The 15,592-nt window shown below is 48.2% G+C and overlaps 1 protein-coding gene across 1 annotated transcript; it reads left to right on the plus strand.

The window, feature by feature from the left end:
- Positions 1-10,814: 10,814 nt before the first annotated feature.
- On the plus strand, positions 10,815-12,558 carry LOC115381299 (transforming acidic coiled-coil-containing protein 3-like). Its single transcript, XM_030082578.1, has 9 exons — positions 10,815-11,140; positions 11,241-11,322; positions 11,404-11,502; positions 11,614-11,681; positions 11,776-11,798; positions 11,875-12,035; positions 12,115-12,221; positions 12,297-12,417; positions 12,493-12,558. The coding sequence occupies exons 1-9, from the start codon at positions 10,815-10,817 to the stop codon at positions 12,556-12,558; spliced, it is 1,053 nt and encodes a 350-aa protein (XP_029938438.1).
- The last annotated feature ends 3,034 nt before the right edge of the window (positions 12,559-15,592 follow it).

Here is a 15,592-nt window from a genome sequence, read left to right on the forward strand (position 1 = left end):
CACAAATAAATGTTTTGTTTCTTTATCCATGTTGCGTCCCTTTTCCCTACGAGCCGGGTCGTAACAGTAACACTGGTTGATGCACAGTTCAGAGTTTTAAAACTTACCATCGCCTCCACCTCAGCCAGGTAATGTCACGCCATCCACGCGGCATCCTCTTCTTCTTCTTCTTCTTCTAATGATTTCCGGCAGGCTGTACACTTGTTTAGCGCAATGCTGCCTGCCCCTTCAGCTTAAGTAGTAAACACTAGTTGGGCTGCTGCTTCGCGGGGCTAGCTTGACTGGCAATTGTCACGGACCAATCAGTGGACAGGGGTGTTCAAGTCCCGCCCTACCATATCCGGCGTGGTACATTTAGCTCCTGCTCGCGAGCAAGCCAGACGAGAAGGTAGCGGACGACGACAGTGAAGAGGATTAAAAACGACATACAGTGTCTCTCCAGCAAGTTTGAGGTAAGCGTTATTTCAATCATAATTACAATACTTTCAGAAGATTAAAGTTTTTGTAACGGATGTGCCAAGTAAGAGCCCATATCCCGGCACATGCTAGCATTAAGGCTATGGCTCGCCTCGGCAATCCAGCTAACGTTAGCTTAAAGGCGCTATTCGCGATTTTAATTTAACCAGGACAAGAAACATGCTTTTTACATCATGTACTACAAAGTCCATGCTATATTTCTGTGAAAAAAATATCACACATTGCAGTGTTTCCTGCAGGAAAAAAGTTTGGCCGGGGTGGGGGAGCGTGTGGTGTCGATGCTAACGCTGCTAATGCTGCTAACGCTGCCGGTGTTGGACTGTCGGAAGACTTTATTTCCCCCCTCTCCGTTGTCCGGGCGCTGCACAATTTAGTGCGGGTGGGGCGCCCGGACTGAAAAGGTCTGGTGGAAACCCTGCGATTGATCAGCGTGTTTTGGATATCTGGCCCCACAAAGCGCTGCCTGAGCGTGACGACCTCTCTGCTTCACTCGCAGTAGCGGCAGCAGTGGGGGCGGGGGCAGAGCGAACATTACAAATTCATTTTTACAAGCTACTTTCTTTACTACAGCTACATTTGGCTTCAGCTTTCATGTTCACAGATATTGAGTTGGTTTTAGGGCGGACAAGCCACTGATAACACCATTGTAGCTAAACTGACAACAGCTTAGCTGCGGGCGTGCCTCAAGCTTTCTGTTTGAGCTGACTAGCTCAGCTACAGACAAACAGACGCTGTTTGCTCATGTGACCTGGTCGCAAAGAACTGGAACAAACTCTCATTGTCAAAACAGAGGCGAGACAAATCCTCTTATAGTAGCCAGGGCTTTTATTTCTCTCAACTGTAGCTGGCACCAGGCTGTTAATGGAAGGAGGCATGTATAACAGAGAGGCTTTTAAAATTTTTCAAAAAGAGCAGGAAGATCTTTTGTGTCAATTTGAACCCAGTAAAATGTACTGAGCTCATTTATTTTTTCAATCGATGTGAAAAAATTAAATCTCAACATCGAGTTATGTTTTCTGTCCCTCCGCCATTTTTACCGGACGCGTGTAATACGTACAGACAGTCGCCATACCAGGAGGACTGGCGCTGTAGCACAGACTACTGTCAGTACAGCGCTGTAGCGCTTTCACAGAGAAAAAGAAGCAAAAAAAAACTTGTTTTTGTTTGGAGGTGGCTTTTATGAGCTTTCTTCAAAGATGCACCTGGTCATTAAAGGAGATGAGCTTTTAATGGAATACAGGTAATTATTAGAGGATTTCAGGTATGTTATATACACAAGGGCAGTGTGTATAGTGTGCTCCAGTAGTCTAGCTATGGTTAGCCTAAGACTGGTATTAAAGGTAGCCTAATTTAGAGCAAGCAAATCTGGTTTTGGCTTTCATGTTCACAGATGTCATGTACACAAGTACAGTGTTTGTATGTGTGTATTGTTTTGTGTTTTGAGTATCGTTTTGTTTTCTCTCTCTAGCTTGTGTTCCTGTGGAGGGGGGAGAAGAGGGGAGAAGGAGGACGAAGAACACAACGGCAGTGAAGACAAGACGGTGTCTCACCAGCTAGTTTGAGGTAAGTGTTATTTCAATTACAGTGACTGTGTTGTTCACACATGTTCACAGATGTTATATACACAAATGCAGTATGTGTATGTGTGTATTGCTTTGCTTTTGAGTATCGTTTTGTTTTCTTTTTCTGGCTTTTGTTCCTGCAAAGTATGGCGAATGCACCCTCCTACTGGACATTGAGGAGAAAATCTAGGGCAAGGGTTGACCTACAGTTGGCATCCATCGAGGCATGTTTTAGAGAAGACAGTACAGCTGGAGATGTGCTTGTTGACGCTCAGAGTGAATTCCCCATTGAGGCCGAGGACAACCTCATGGAATGTGAATCATCTTTTGCAGAGCCTGAAAAGTATGAATCTTCAGATTCTGATACAAGCTTGATTTCTGAAGAAGAAGAAGGAGAGATTTTGGGACGTAGTTTGGCAACCTGGGCACTGCAAGAAAATGTAACGCACAGTGCTTTAAACAGATTACTAAGAATTTTAAAGCACTACCATCCATCACTGCCGGTGGATGCGAGAACCATACTGAGGACTGCGCAGTCAGAGTCAGGTGTTGTCAAGACAAAGGCTGGAGGGACGTACCACTACCTTGGGATTCTGAATTCAATGAAGAACATTTTGGAGGCAAATAAGTGCCACTTGGCTAGTGGTGCCTGCCTAGACCTCCAAGTGAATGTGGATGGGTTGCCAATTTTTAAAAGTTCGAGCACACAATTTTGGCCCATTCTTGGCGTCATTGAGAACCTCCCTGTCACCAGCCATTTGTCATTGCACTTTTTTGTGGAACAGAGAAACCCTCTCTCACAGAATATCTTGAAGATTTTGTTGCTGAAGTTCCTGAGTTGGAGAAAGGTTTTACATTCCAAGACATAACCATGAAGCTCCAACTGTGCTCCTTTGTCTGTGATGCTCCCGCCCGAGCATTTCTGAGGGGTATTAAAGGACACACAGGCTACTCAGGGTGTGAGAAATGCACACAGGAGGGAGAATATGTGAACAACCGGGTGACATTCCCCCTAACTGATGCTCGCCTCCGTACTGACGAGGACTTCAAAGACATGGCTGATGAAGGGCATCATCTCAGGCTTTCGCCACTGGTTGCAACATCTTTGGGCATGGTCAGTGGGTTCCCATTGGATTACATGCATCTTGTCTGTCTGGGTGTCATGAGGCGACTCTTGTATCTGTGGATCAAGGGTCCATTAACTAGTAGGCTCTCAGGCTTACAAATGAGTATTCTTTCTGAGAAGCTGTTGGAGATCAGGAAAAGTGTGCCTATGGAGTTCGCACGAAGGCCTAGAACCCTGAAGGAAATCGACCGATGGAAAGCCTTTGAATTCCGACAGTTCTTACTTTACACAGGTCCTGTGCTCCTCAAAGACCTTCTGCATACTGCTGTGTACCAGCACTTCCTGCTGCTTTTCATAGGAGTGTTCATACTGTCAAACAAGGCACTGCTTGAGAAGTACACCGAGTATGCAAATGATGCCCTTGTCCTGTTTGTGCAGCACTTTGGTAAGCTGTACGGTGAGATGTACATTTCATACAACGTCCACAACCTTGTGCATCTCGCACAAGATGTTAAGGTCCATGGGAACCTGGACTCCTTCAGTGCCTTCAGGTATGAAAACTTTATGCAGAAGCTCAAGAGGCTTGTCAGAAAACCAGCATCTCCTTGTTGTCAGGTTGTGAAGAGGCTTTCCGAGACGGCGTCTGTACAGATGCAGAGGGTGGAAAGTTTGGGGGTAACGCGAGAGCACACATCTGGACCTCTGCCTTCGTTGTTTCCCTCCGCACAACAGTACGCACAATATAAGACAGAGCTCTTCACTCTTAAACTGGATCAAGCCAACAGCTACATCTGCATTCAGGGAAGGATAGCCAAGATCAGGAATATAGTTGTTGAGGAGAAGGAGGTGTACCTGGTCTACTCAACGTTTGCCCAGCAAGAGTCCTTCTTTGAATACCCCACACCATCCTCCACATTTGGCATACACTTGGTGCACGGCCTCTTGGACACAACTCAGCACTGCAGTGTTGGACTTGTACAAGGGAAGGTCTTCCTAATGCCTCACGGAAGACAGTTTGTTGCTGTGCCCCTACTACATATTGACTGATCTGCTGAATGAAAAGTTTACCTTTTTTTTTGTTTTTTTTTTTAACATCACAATTCCATTTTGAGGATGTTTTTTATTCTGCGGGAACCCAGCCTAGGTCCCATCAAAAAATCTCTAGAGCACCACTCCTCACCGTGTGTGCGTCTGTCTGTCCTGTCCCGCCTGTAGCTGCCCAGGCGACATCCCAAGATCTTCCTCAAAGTCCTTACAAAAAGACAGTAAGTCAGTTTAAAATGTATTTTTAGCAGCCCACACTGCATTGTTATCGTATGCATTCTGTGTAAATTTTGTATGGCATGCATCACAGGAGTGCTACCTACAACATGTATTTGTAAGTCTACCCATCTGATAAATAATCCAAGTCCACTTTCTGTTTTGTTTTTGTTGTAGGTCATTATGTACCAATTAGTGGTCTTTGAAGAGGACAACACAACAGGCCCAGTGGCGAAGGAATGGTTCTCAAGTGGGCTTGCTTGGTGGCCCCCTCATAAGGACAAAGTAAAAATTCTGCGGAGTGTTCGCAACAGAGCTGTCCCTCAACCAGAGAGGGGTTGGAAACAGTTTCCTGCTCGCCTCCTCTATGAATCAGGTAATTGTTTATGTGGAGTTCTTATGCAATTGAGTCTCATTGTTTCTCCTTCTGTAGTGATATTTATAGGTTGTTCTGATATCGTCAATTTACAATCATAACATTAACCTTGTTTACGTTACTTGCAGATTCAATTGAAAAAATAACAGAGAGGTGGGACAAGTCCTGTGTGACGTCAGATCTGAACACAGACAAAGAACATCAAGGGACACCAGTCAGACAAAGGAGAAAGTAAGCTCACATCCCTTCAAAAATGAAATCATCTTCATTTTAGTCTCATTTTTGGGTCTGCCACGCAGAATAAAGGTTTTTTTGTTGTACTGTGGGGAGAGATTGAATGAGCTCTCTTTGTATCGCGGGTGGTTATGCATAGACAGAAATGTGAATAAATGTAATGCCAATGGTAAATTTATGTATGTGCATAGACCAAAACGGATCAGATCACCATCACCGTCATCACCTTCATCGGAAGAAGACCCTCCTGTGCCTCTTTTTGGAAAGGCATGTCGTCAGCCGCAAAAACAAAAGAGAGTCCATCGAACTCTTCCAAAAAAGTTACCGGCTCCTCCTCCCTTACCGCTGGTCAAAACCCAAAATGGCCAAGATGTCATCGGAGTTGGTAAGTTTCAGACAAGGGATAAGGGCTTTGATCTTTGAGGTGTGTTGTAGAATTTGTGTACACTCACTGCCCACTTTATCATGAGGAACGGTGTTTATGGGACAATGCTGTACAGTGAACCGTGAGGGAATCTAAGTTGGATCAATTTAAAGAAATCTATATTCGTTAGAAGACTAACGGCAATAAAAGCATACCATCTTCTGTGCTATATTCTTCAATCCATAGCAGCACATCCACAGGCCCGACGACCTCCATCCAGCTCCTGCCCAAGCCCAGCTCCACTCTGGCAACCAGGCATGGACTCATCTCAGTGTAAGACAGCTGAAACTGTAATGCAAAGACATAACTGAAGTGTGGCATCTCTGAATTGTGTCTTTGCGGGGACAGAAATGACCAGAGCTTCTGTGCTATTTTCTTCAATCCATAGCAGCACATCCACAGGCCTGACGACCTCCATCCAGCTCCTGCCCAAGCCCAGCTCCGCTCTGGCAACCAGGCATGGACTCATCTCAGTGTAAGACAGCTGAAACTGTAATGCAAAGACACAAGTAAAACAATTGTGTCTTGAGAGTTGTGTAACTAACACCAATACATTTCTTATCCCAAATCACAGCGCCGAGTTTGCAGCAGGAGCTGGACGAAAGACCGACAGGCTGTCATCAAGGGCCAACTTACATTGAACGTAAGTGCCCTTCAGAAATTCTATGCATTAGGCCGACTTGAGCTAATCTTGTACAGAATTACTTTTTGGGACTCATCCTCCATTCTCATCCGGACTTTTTGGGAGTCTAACAGTTTGATCAACAACATTAATCAATAATTTTTCTTCTATTTACAAGGAACACCAATCAGCTGGGGGCCAGATGAACTGGAAGCACAACATACAGCGGCCGTGAGACTATTTTCTCCTGAACGTAAGCTATCCAATGAGATTTGAGTCTGTGGGATATATATAATGTCTGCTAAAAGAAAGTTAATGTATTTAATCAATCTTGGTGTATCTGTCTTTTGCTTACCTTAGATTCAAGATCTCGCCTAACAAGCACACATCAACTCATCCCAAGGAATTGCACAGGTTCATTTCCTCACTTGTTTCTATTTATGTCAGTAAACTGCTTTGTTAACAATGGTCCCTAATGGAATGTTCACTGTGTTTTAAACAGCAGTTGAAAGGCTCATTCTCGAACAGCTGGGTGAACTTCACCTTAAAGTGGACCACTTAACAGCTGCACTACAGTCAATTGTTGGAAACGGAGCTCCTAATCCAACACCTCAGAGCAACGACTATGACAGAAGCCTCCCCATTTCAACATTGGAGGAACTGGACAGCTTCGATGACAGACTTTGTCAGGACAACAATTTTAAGAAACATATGGTATGTCCTTTAAAACCCTTCAATATATTTACACTGGATTATCCTCATCGTGAGAAGTAACTGGAATATGTGAAAAAAGTGGGACTTGGATTTTTGTGTACTTGGATTTTTGTGTAATAAACATTGCTTTTATGTTCTGTTTCATGACAGATCACAAAGCTGTCCATGACAGGGGGAAACACTGTCAAAAAAACTGTGTGGTGGGTTTGCAGTAAGGTGTTTGCACCGGAATTGGCCACCCAGCTAAATTGGTGTGGAAGAGGGCACAAAACTGGGATACAATCACGACCAGTGCGTGAAATCATTTTGTGTAAGTCCTACATGAGGCGCTACATTGGCTACAAATGCATACTCTTTCACCGCCTCCCCACACATTGTTGCTGATGTTTTTTTGTGTTTTGTCTTGCAGTGTCAGTTCTCAACAACGGGCTTCAGATCAAGACCACTGAGGCCGAGGTGGAGGCTGCCATACAAAATTGGCTCAGGCTGAGCCAAGACAGAGTTGGAGGACGCCGGAGGGAGAGACCAGCGACAACTACAGACCACTAGAAAGTATGCAGACTTAGACTAGTTTTGGCTGCTGCCCAGTAGTGTCCACTAATGTTAATCTTACATAAAAGCTGCATTAATCCAATGAAATTCTAGTGTATGTGGTAACTCTTAAAGTACCTTCTATTATCTGACATGTAAGCTGTCCAAACATCCTGACATGTTAGGTCATTCACCACCTAGTGATGCCTCTGTTCAAGATGGAAGTGTTAAGATTGAGATGTACTTAATTGATCCAAATTAAGTTAATAAAATAATTTAATGAAATTTATTTATAAAGCGCTTCAAATCAAAGTGCTGTACATAAGATGAAACAACATAAAAACATCAGAAACAACATAAAAACATCAAACAACATAAAAACAGCAGAAATCCAGATATGAATAACAGCAAAAGCAATAACGGGACAATAACACGTCAGGCATGTTTTGACATGTCTGATACTGAAAAAGCTAAAGCTGCATAGTTTTTCAACTGTCAGATTACAGTCTTGTATACCAAGCAGTAGGCTACATTCTGACCAAGAAAAAATGATGATGCATTGCACGATGACGTGAGGTGTTAATTAAAATTATATGTTAATAGTCTTTGTTTCCATTTTGCAGGTTCTCAGGAGGAACAGAGTCCTATTGTTTTATTTTTTTATATATTTTTCGTTTTTTGTTTTTGAGGTTCTGCGCTGCCCTTCAATAACGTTCCCATCCAGGACAGCGTCTTCCCTACTGCACAACAAGCGGATAGCCTGCGATGCTACTCTTTTTTTTTTTTTTCCCTGAAGTTTGTTGTGTTTTTTGGCTGCCTTTACACCACCTCTTAATTGTATTTCAGAATTTCTGTCATTCTCATTGTCATTGTCATTCTCTCCTCTCTCTTCTGGGTGTTGTTCTCCTTGTGCAATTATTAAAGTGTTAAAAAAAAAAGTGTCATCTTCGGTTGTGGCTTTTCATTACTCACACACGAAATTGATCAGCGATTTTTTTTTTTTTTTTTTAAATGTTAGTATTGCGTTTAACGTAATTTTAAGGGCCCGATCTAATTTAATAAAGGTCGCATATCTGATTTTGGAGAAGCTACGAGCAGCATGGTGCTACGGCTTTAATCGTTTGAACGTCAGCCGGCGGTAATTTCCGATCAAATGCCGACGTCTCGGCGACGTCTTGCCAATTAGCAAACGCTGTCCATGCGACGTCTTGGCGATGAAACGAGGAACGTCGGGCCGACATCGGGAAGACGTACGTGTGCTGTCCGGGTAGACTTCTTCTGTCTTTAAGCAGCACCGGGAGCGGGGGGCACGCGCCGCCCTCGTGGACTGAGTCCCGGTCCGCTCTGTCCTGTGTCCTGCTCAGGACCGGGTCCGGTGCTGGCTGTGTGTGTCTCGGTGGGACCGTCCCCGCTGTGGGGAGGAGCCCAGGGTACGGTGCCGCTGCTGTCTGGCTCTCTGAGACATAATTAAATGAAACAATAAAAATCTGATCTATATAACGTGAGTCCGCCTCATTATTTGTAATATCAGTAAAAATAATATAATGATGTAATATCAGAGGAAAGCAGTAGTAGGATATGGTTTTGTTGACATCGTTCCTGTTGTTACAACACGGGACACAGCACTGCACCATTGCGCCTTTGGACACGGAAGTGACGTATTCAGCTTCGATGACGTAGCTACTAGCCATCCCCATTAAATGTGGAGGGTAAATTATAATAAAATGATCTGAAACTGTTTCCCTCTTCTGTACTGGAACATTAAATTTTCGGACAAGGTGCTGATAGTCCGTGCGCACTTGGGGTGTGTGTGTGTGTGTGGGGGGGGGGGGGGGGGGGGGGGGGGGGGGGGGGTCTGCACTGAAGGAGTGATACAGATGTGAATGAACTGAGGGAATGAATGACTTCTCCACTTATTATTGAAAGTGGAGATGAATGTAAACACAGGAATGAAGGGAAACAACACAAAGTCACGTTGGGCGACGCGAGATTTGGAAGAGTGAGGAGCCGATTCTCGGCTGAAGAATCTGCTAGTGTGTGGTCTGCTCCGGAGCAACACCACACACTGGAAGATCAGGAGAGGAAGACCGGGTGCGATCTGTCCTCTGTTGTCTTGTAGTGTGTGGTGTCTGAATCGGGGAAGATTGAAAAACTCCTGTAGTGTGTGGCGGGCTTCACCTTGCATGTTGTCCTCAGAAAAGACTCCTCCTCCGCTAGTTAGCTGCTGCGTTCAGGTGACTGGAGCTGCTGCGGAAAACTGACACTCGGTCGTTCACATGAAGGCAGCGGTGACAGCTGGACTCAGGAGACACTCAGGAGACACTCAGGAGACACTCGGGAGACACTCGGGAGACACGTGAAGGAAGCATGGACAATTTGCTCAAAGGAACAGCTCTCGGACAGCTGTGAACCGGCTCTCATCGTTCACCTAAAAGAGACGTTCAAACGAACGACTCGTCCTTGAACGTCACAGCACTAATTGGCCGGTCTGCACAGCTTTAAAATCCAACCGGCTGTGTGTTTCAGTGATCGTTCACCATTTCAGGGGAAGACTTTATGAGGCTTTTCAGCGACAACAACCACCACCACAGGTATGTGTTAGACAGTATGAAGAAGGAGCAGAGGTTTTGTGGTTGTGAAATGTGACTTTTTTTCCTTTACGTTCGGTTCACCTCGAGGTGATGAAACGTTCACGATTGAGAGACGAGGCTGTCGCTAAATCGCTGTATGTTATGATGAAATGAATACTGTTTGAGATAATAGCTAAACCCCAGTGGTTGTGTTTTTCGAAAATGCACGGAACACGAGACTGAAAAGTCAAAGCAAACTTTCGAATCAACGCTGCTGGCTTAGTATGAAATTAGCTGTTGGCTGCTTTCACCACTGAGTGGTTGATTATGCTTTTCCATTTATAGTCATTATAACTTCTAATTAACTTCCCTCTGCTGACTGCATGTTGATAGTGTTTAAACCAGGGGTCTCCAAGTCGTGCCAGAAAGGGCCGCGTGGCTGCAGGTTTTCATTCCAACCAAGCAGGAGCACCAGACTCCACTCATGTCATCAAGCTGCACTGAAGACCTGATGACATGAGTGGAGTCTGGTGCTCCTGCTTGGTTGGAATGAAAACCTGCAGCCACGCGGCCCTTTCTGGCACCAGTTTGAGACCCCTGGTTAAAAGGAATACTCCGAAGATTTTGGACCCACGCCCGACAACGGTTTGTGATGCAAATGTATCACTCTTTTGAACACATATTGGTTTGAGAAGAAAACTCTTTATTTTCATGACCCCAGCAAACTTACTGGAATACTTTCCTCTGGACCAAAACCAGACAGGATCTCCGCTCACTGGACGCTGTCAGGGGTCAGTCTGTGTGAATGCACAACACTGCTGACGGGTACGCCATACAGATTCATGTCAAAAATCCCAAACTATCATTTAACACGCTCAAACTTTTCCTCTCATCTTTGTCACTGTGAGGAAAGTAGCTCCAACCTGATCACCTTCTTGACCTTTTTCTCCAAAGCCGTCTTCTTTTCCCGAAGAGGACATGCCGATTCACACCGAGGAGAGTTACCAGCTGGACTTTGACAACCTGGATGCCGTGGATCCTAACAAGATGGCCCACTCCCCTGCAAAGCCTGCGCCTGCAGATCACAGCGAGTCTCGTCCAACGCAGGAGAACATCTCAGAGGAGCCACGAAAAAAAGACCTGGGTCTTGACGGCACGCTGGATAGCAGCTCCGGGGACAGCGGCATGGTCGTTGTGGCCCGGGTCCTGACGGCCGAGGACCAGGACTCCTCCGCAGCCACGCCGCAGTCTGCCGGCCCCGCCGCTCTGTTGGACGCCCCCCTCCCCTCCGTCTTGCTCCCACGGTATGACGACCCGCTGCCGTCACAGCAGGAGGCACTTCGGACGCCCTGGAAAACAGAACTAGCTGTATCTATGTAGAGTCTTTGTTTCTGCACCTTCCAGGCCTGAAGCGCCCCAGATGGCAGAGAAACGCACGCAAGCAAAGAAAGACGGATTCCCGCTGCTGGTCGATGCCGAAACACCCGTGAGTCTCTCCTCCGCCAGCGCAGCCCAGCGTGGCGCCGTGTTTTCCCCTCTGACCCCGTGTGTATCTGCCTGTCTTTAGACCTTCCCTCAGCCGGCAAGCACGGAGGAGGCCATCATCGAGGTGCTGAAGTACAGCCAGAAGGACATGGATGCTGCCATCGCCAGGGTGCAGCAGGAAGTACGTCCAGCGTGGCATTTAACCACATTCACGATGCCCTCAAATTCAAGATCTGTTCCTTCACAGGTAGACTCAGATTCGTAGGATTAGATAAATTAATTTCTCAAACAGGGAAAAGAGAGGGAGGAGCAGCGGAGTGCCAAGCACAACAAGCAGCGATACACGATTCTGGAGATGAAGTGAGGGGATGTCGGGACCGCGTGGGGCTTCAGTTCACTCCGCAGGTCCTTCTTTAAGGTTTTCACACCTTTGTGTTTTCTTCCATCCTCTCAGGAAAGTGATCGACAAAATGATGGGTAGGTTGGTCTCCCTTCTGTAAATGTAACACCAGGATGTGGATGTGTTTTAGTGTCGTGTGAGTGTGTGCTTTAGTTGATCAGGAGAAGGAGCGGGAGGCGGCCCAGGCCAAACTCGACGACGTCCTGCTGGAGAAGGAGGAGGTGTCCAGCGACCTGATCACCATGGACCGGTCGGTCTCCGACCTCCTCAAGCGGCTGGAGAAATGCAGAGAAATCATCGAGGGTTACAAAAAGGTGGCAGAGAAAGCAGCCGGGCTGTTTCCCAACGTGCCCGGGTGCAGAGGAGTCATTCTCCGTCCTCCTTCCCCCACAGAACGAAGCCACGCTGAAGGCCTGCGCTCAGGACTACCTGACCCGGATCAAGAAGGAGGCGAAGCGCTATCAGACCCTCAAGGCTCACGCCGAGGAGAAGATCAGCCAGTAAGCAGCGCTGGCTCGCCGTCGCCCCCCCTTTGGCTCTCTGCAGACTCGCCGCATTCTGATCTCCGTCCTCAGAGCCAACGAGAAGATCGCCGAGGTGCGGGCGTCGCACAAGGCCGAGGTGACGGCGCTCCAGACTCGGCTGCGCCGCCAGGAGCTGAAGGCTCAGTCCCTGGAGAACAGCCTGGACCAGAAGGTGAGCCAACACGCCGCGCTTCACTCGGCTCGGCCGGTGACGGTGTCTTCTGAGCGCCTCTCTGCTTCCTCACAGGAGAAGGAGGTGGCGGAGCTCACCAAGCTGTGCGACGAGCTCATCTCCAAAGTCCAGAAGCGATGAGCCCCCCTGGGGCCCAAACTGAAAGGCAATGCAACAAACACGAAATCCCATGTAGCAAAAATGAAATGCCATCTGGCAAATATGACACGCCATGTGGCGAACCTGTATGCAACACCCTGGTCGCGCCAGTGCCGCTGCTGCCACACCCCCCCCCCCGGTCCGCGGTGCACTGCCCTACACAGCCGCCACCACCCCACCTCCCGGTCCCCGGTGCACTGCTCTATGCAGCCGCTGCCCAACTGCCCCCCGCCCCCACGCCCGGACCGCTGCCTTACGCCACAGCCACCGCCACCCATATATGCTGGATGCTTTGAAAAGTAAAATAATGACCTTATGACCTTTTTTTTTTTTTTTTTAAACGTAATCAACTATAATAGTTATAATATGACACTATAAATAATGCACAGTCCATCATAAAAACATATGTAGGCTATGATAAGTGTAAGTCTTACGACACACACACACACACACACACACACACACACACACACACACACACTACACTTCAGCGACAACGGTTAGCCTCTACTGTAACACAGACGGTCACTTGACTTTAATTGTTCAATCATCGGCGACCATACGTCTCCAGATGTCGGTGTGAGATATAAAAAAATAAAACAAAGCTATCGCACTTCCACTTAATTTAAAAACACACTGCATGATAACATTTCCTCATATGTTTACAATGTTCCAGTCGTTCTGTTAATAAAGAAAAAAAAAAACACGTCGCAAATTTCCTGTACCGTAAATAATAATAATTATAGATTTTATTTGTAATGCACTTTACATTTAAAATCAAATCTCAAAGTGCTACATGAGACACAGGATGTGAATTTGTGGTTGTCAAGACGACCGGCGTTAACACACTACTCCCTCTAGTGGTCTTGCCATAAGCCACTCCTGAATGGCTTGTGGCACAACAGAACGGCCATATGGCATTGCCGCCTAGTGGCCGGCCACAAGCCACTTTGGGATCTCGGCGCTGCTGCAGACTTCAGTAACAGCTCTGGCAGGTGTAAAGCAACTGAGGAGCTGTAATGTCCATCCATCCATCCATTTTCTACCGCTTATCCGGGGCCGGGTCGCGGGGGCAGCAGTCTCAGCAGGGATGCCCAGACTTCCCTGTCCCCAGACACTTCCTCCAGCTCCTCTGGGAGGATCCCAAGGCGTTCCCAGGCCAGCCGAGAGACATAGTCTCTCCAGCGTGTCCTGGGTCTTCCCGGGGTCTCCTCCCAGTGGGACATGCCCGGAACACCTCCCTCGGGAGGCGTCCAGGAGGCATCCTAACCAGATGTCCGAGCCACCTCAGCTGGTTCCTCTCGATGTGGAGGAGTAGCGGCTCTACTCCGAGCTCCTCCCTGGTGACTGAGCTCCGCACCCTATCTCTAAGGGAGCGCCCAACCACCCTACGGAGGAAGCTCATTTCGGCTGCTTGTATCCGGGATCTTGTCCTTTTAGTTATGACCCAAAGCTCATGACCATAGGTGAGGGTGGGAACGTAGATTGACCGGTAAATCGAGAGCTTCGCCTTTCGGCTCAGCTCCTTCTTCACCACGACGGACCGATACGACTGCATCACTGCAGCCGCTGCACCGATCCGCCTGTCAATCTCACGCTCCATCCGTCCCCCACTCGTGAACAAGACCCCAAGATACTTGAACTCCTCCACTTGGGCTAGGGTCTCTCCACCAACCTGGAGGGGGCAAGCCACCTTCCTCCGGTCGAGGACCATGGCCTCGGATTTGGAGGTGCTGATCCTCATCCCTGCCGCTTCACACTCGGCTGCGAACCGCCCCAGTGCATGCTGTAGGTCCGGGTTCGATGAAGCCAACAGGACAACATCATCTGCAAAAAGCAGAGATGAAATCCTGTGGTTCCCGAACCGGACCCCCTCCGGCCCCTGGCTGCACCTAGAAATTCTGTCCATGAAGATTATGAACAGAACCGGTGACAAAGGGCAGCCCTGCCGGAGTCCAACATGCACCGGGAACAGGTCCGACTTACTGCCGGCAATGCGGACCAGACTCCTACTCCGGTCATACAAAGACCGGACGGCCCTTAACAAGGGGCCCCGGACTCCGTATTCCCGGAGCACCCCCCACAAGACACCACGAGGGACACGGTCGAATGCCTTCTCCAAATCCACAAAACACATGTGGACTGGTTGGGCAAACTCCCACGAACCCTCGAGCACCCTATGGAAGGTATAGAGCTGGTCCACTGTTCCACGACCAGGACGAAAACCGCATTGTTCCTCCTGGATCCGAGGTTCGACTATCGGTCGGATCCTCTTCTCCAGTACCCTGGAATAGACTTTCCCGGGGAGGCTGAGGAGTGTAATCCCCCTATAGTTGGAGCACACCCTCCAGTCCCCCTGTTTAAACAGGGGGACCACCACCCCGGTCTGCCAATCCAGAGACACCGTCCCCGACCGCCACGCGATGTTGCAGAGACGTGTCAACCAAGACAGTCCCTGCACATCCAGAGACTTAAGGTACTCAGGCCGAATCTCGTCCACCCCCGGTGCCTTGCCACCGAGGAGCTTGCCAACCACCTCAGTGACTTCAGCTTGGGTGATGGACGAGTCCACCTCTGAGACCTCAGCCTCTGCTTCCTCCACGGAAGACGTGGCGACGGGATTGAGGAGGTCCTCAAAGTATTCCTTCCACCGTCCAACAATATCCCCAGTTGAGGTCAGCAGCTCCCCACCTCCACTGTAAACAGTGTTGGCAGAGACCTGCTTTCCCCTCCTGAGGCGCCGGACGGTTTGCCAGAATTTCTTCGAGGCCAACCGATAGTCCTCCTCCATGGCCTCCCCGAACTCCTCCCAGACCCGAGTTTTTGCCTCCACAACTGCTCGGGCTGCAGTTCGCTTGGCCAGCTGCTTCGGGAGTCCCATGAGCCAGCAAAGCTCGATAGGACTCCTTCTTCAGCTTGACGGCAGCCCTTACTTCCGGTGTCCACCACCGGGTTCGGGGGTTGCCGCCACGACAGGCACCGGAGACCTTACGACCACAGCTCCGAGCAGCTGCTT

The sequence above is a fragment of the Salarias fasciatus genome, chromosome 23 (genome assembly GCF_902148845.1).
Source record: "Salarias fasciatus chromosome 23, fSalaFa1.1, whole genome shotgun sequence".
NCBI lineage: Eukaryota > Metazoa > Chordata > Actinopteri > Blenniiformes > Blenniidae > Salarias > Salarias fasciatus.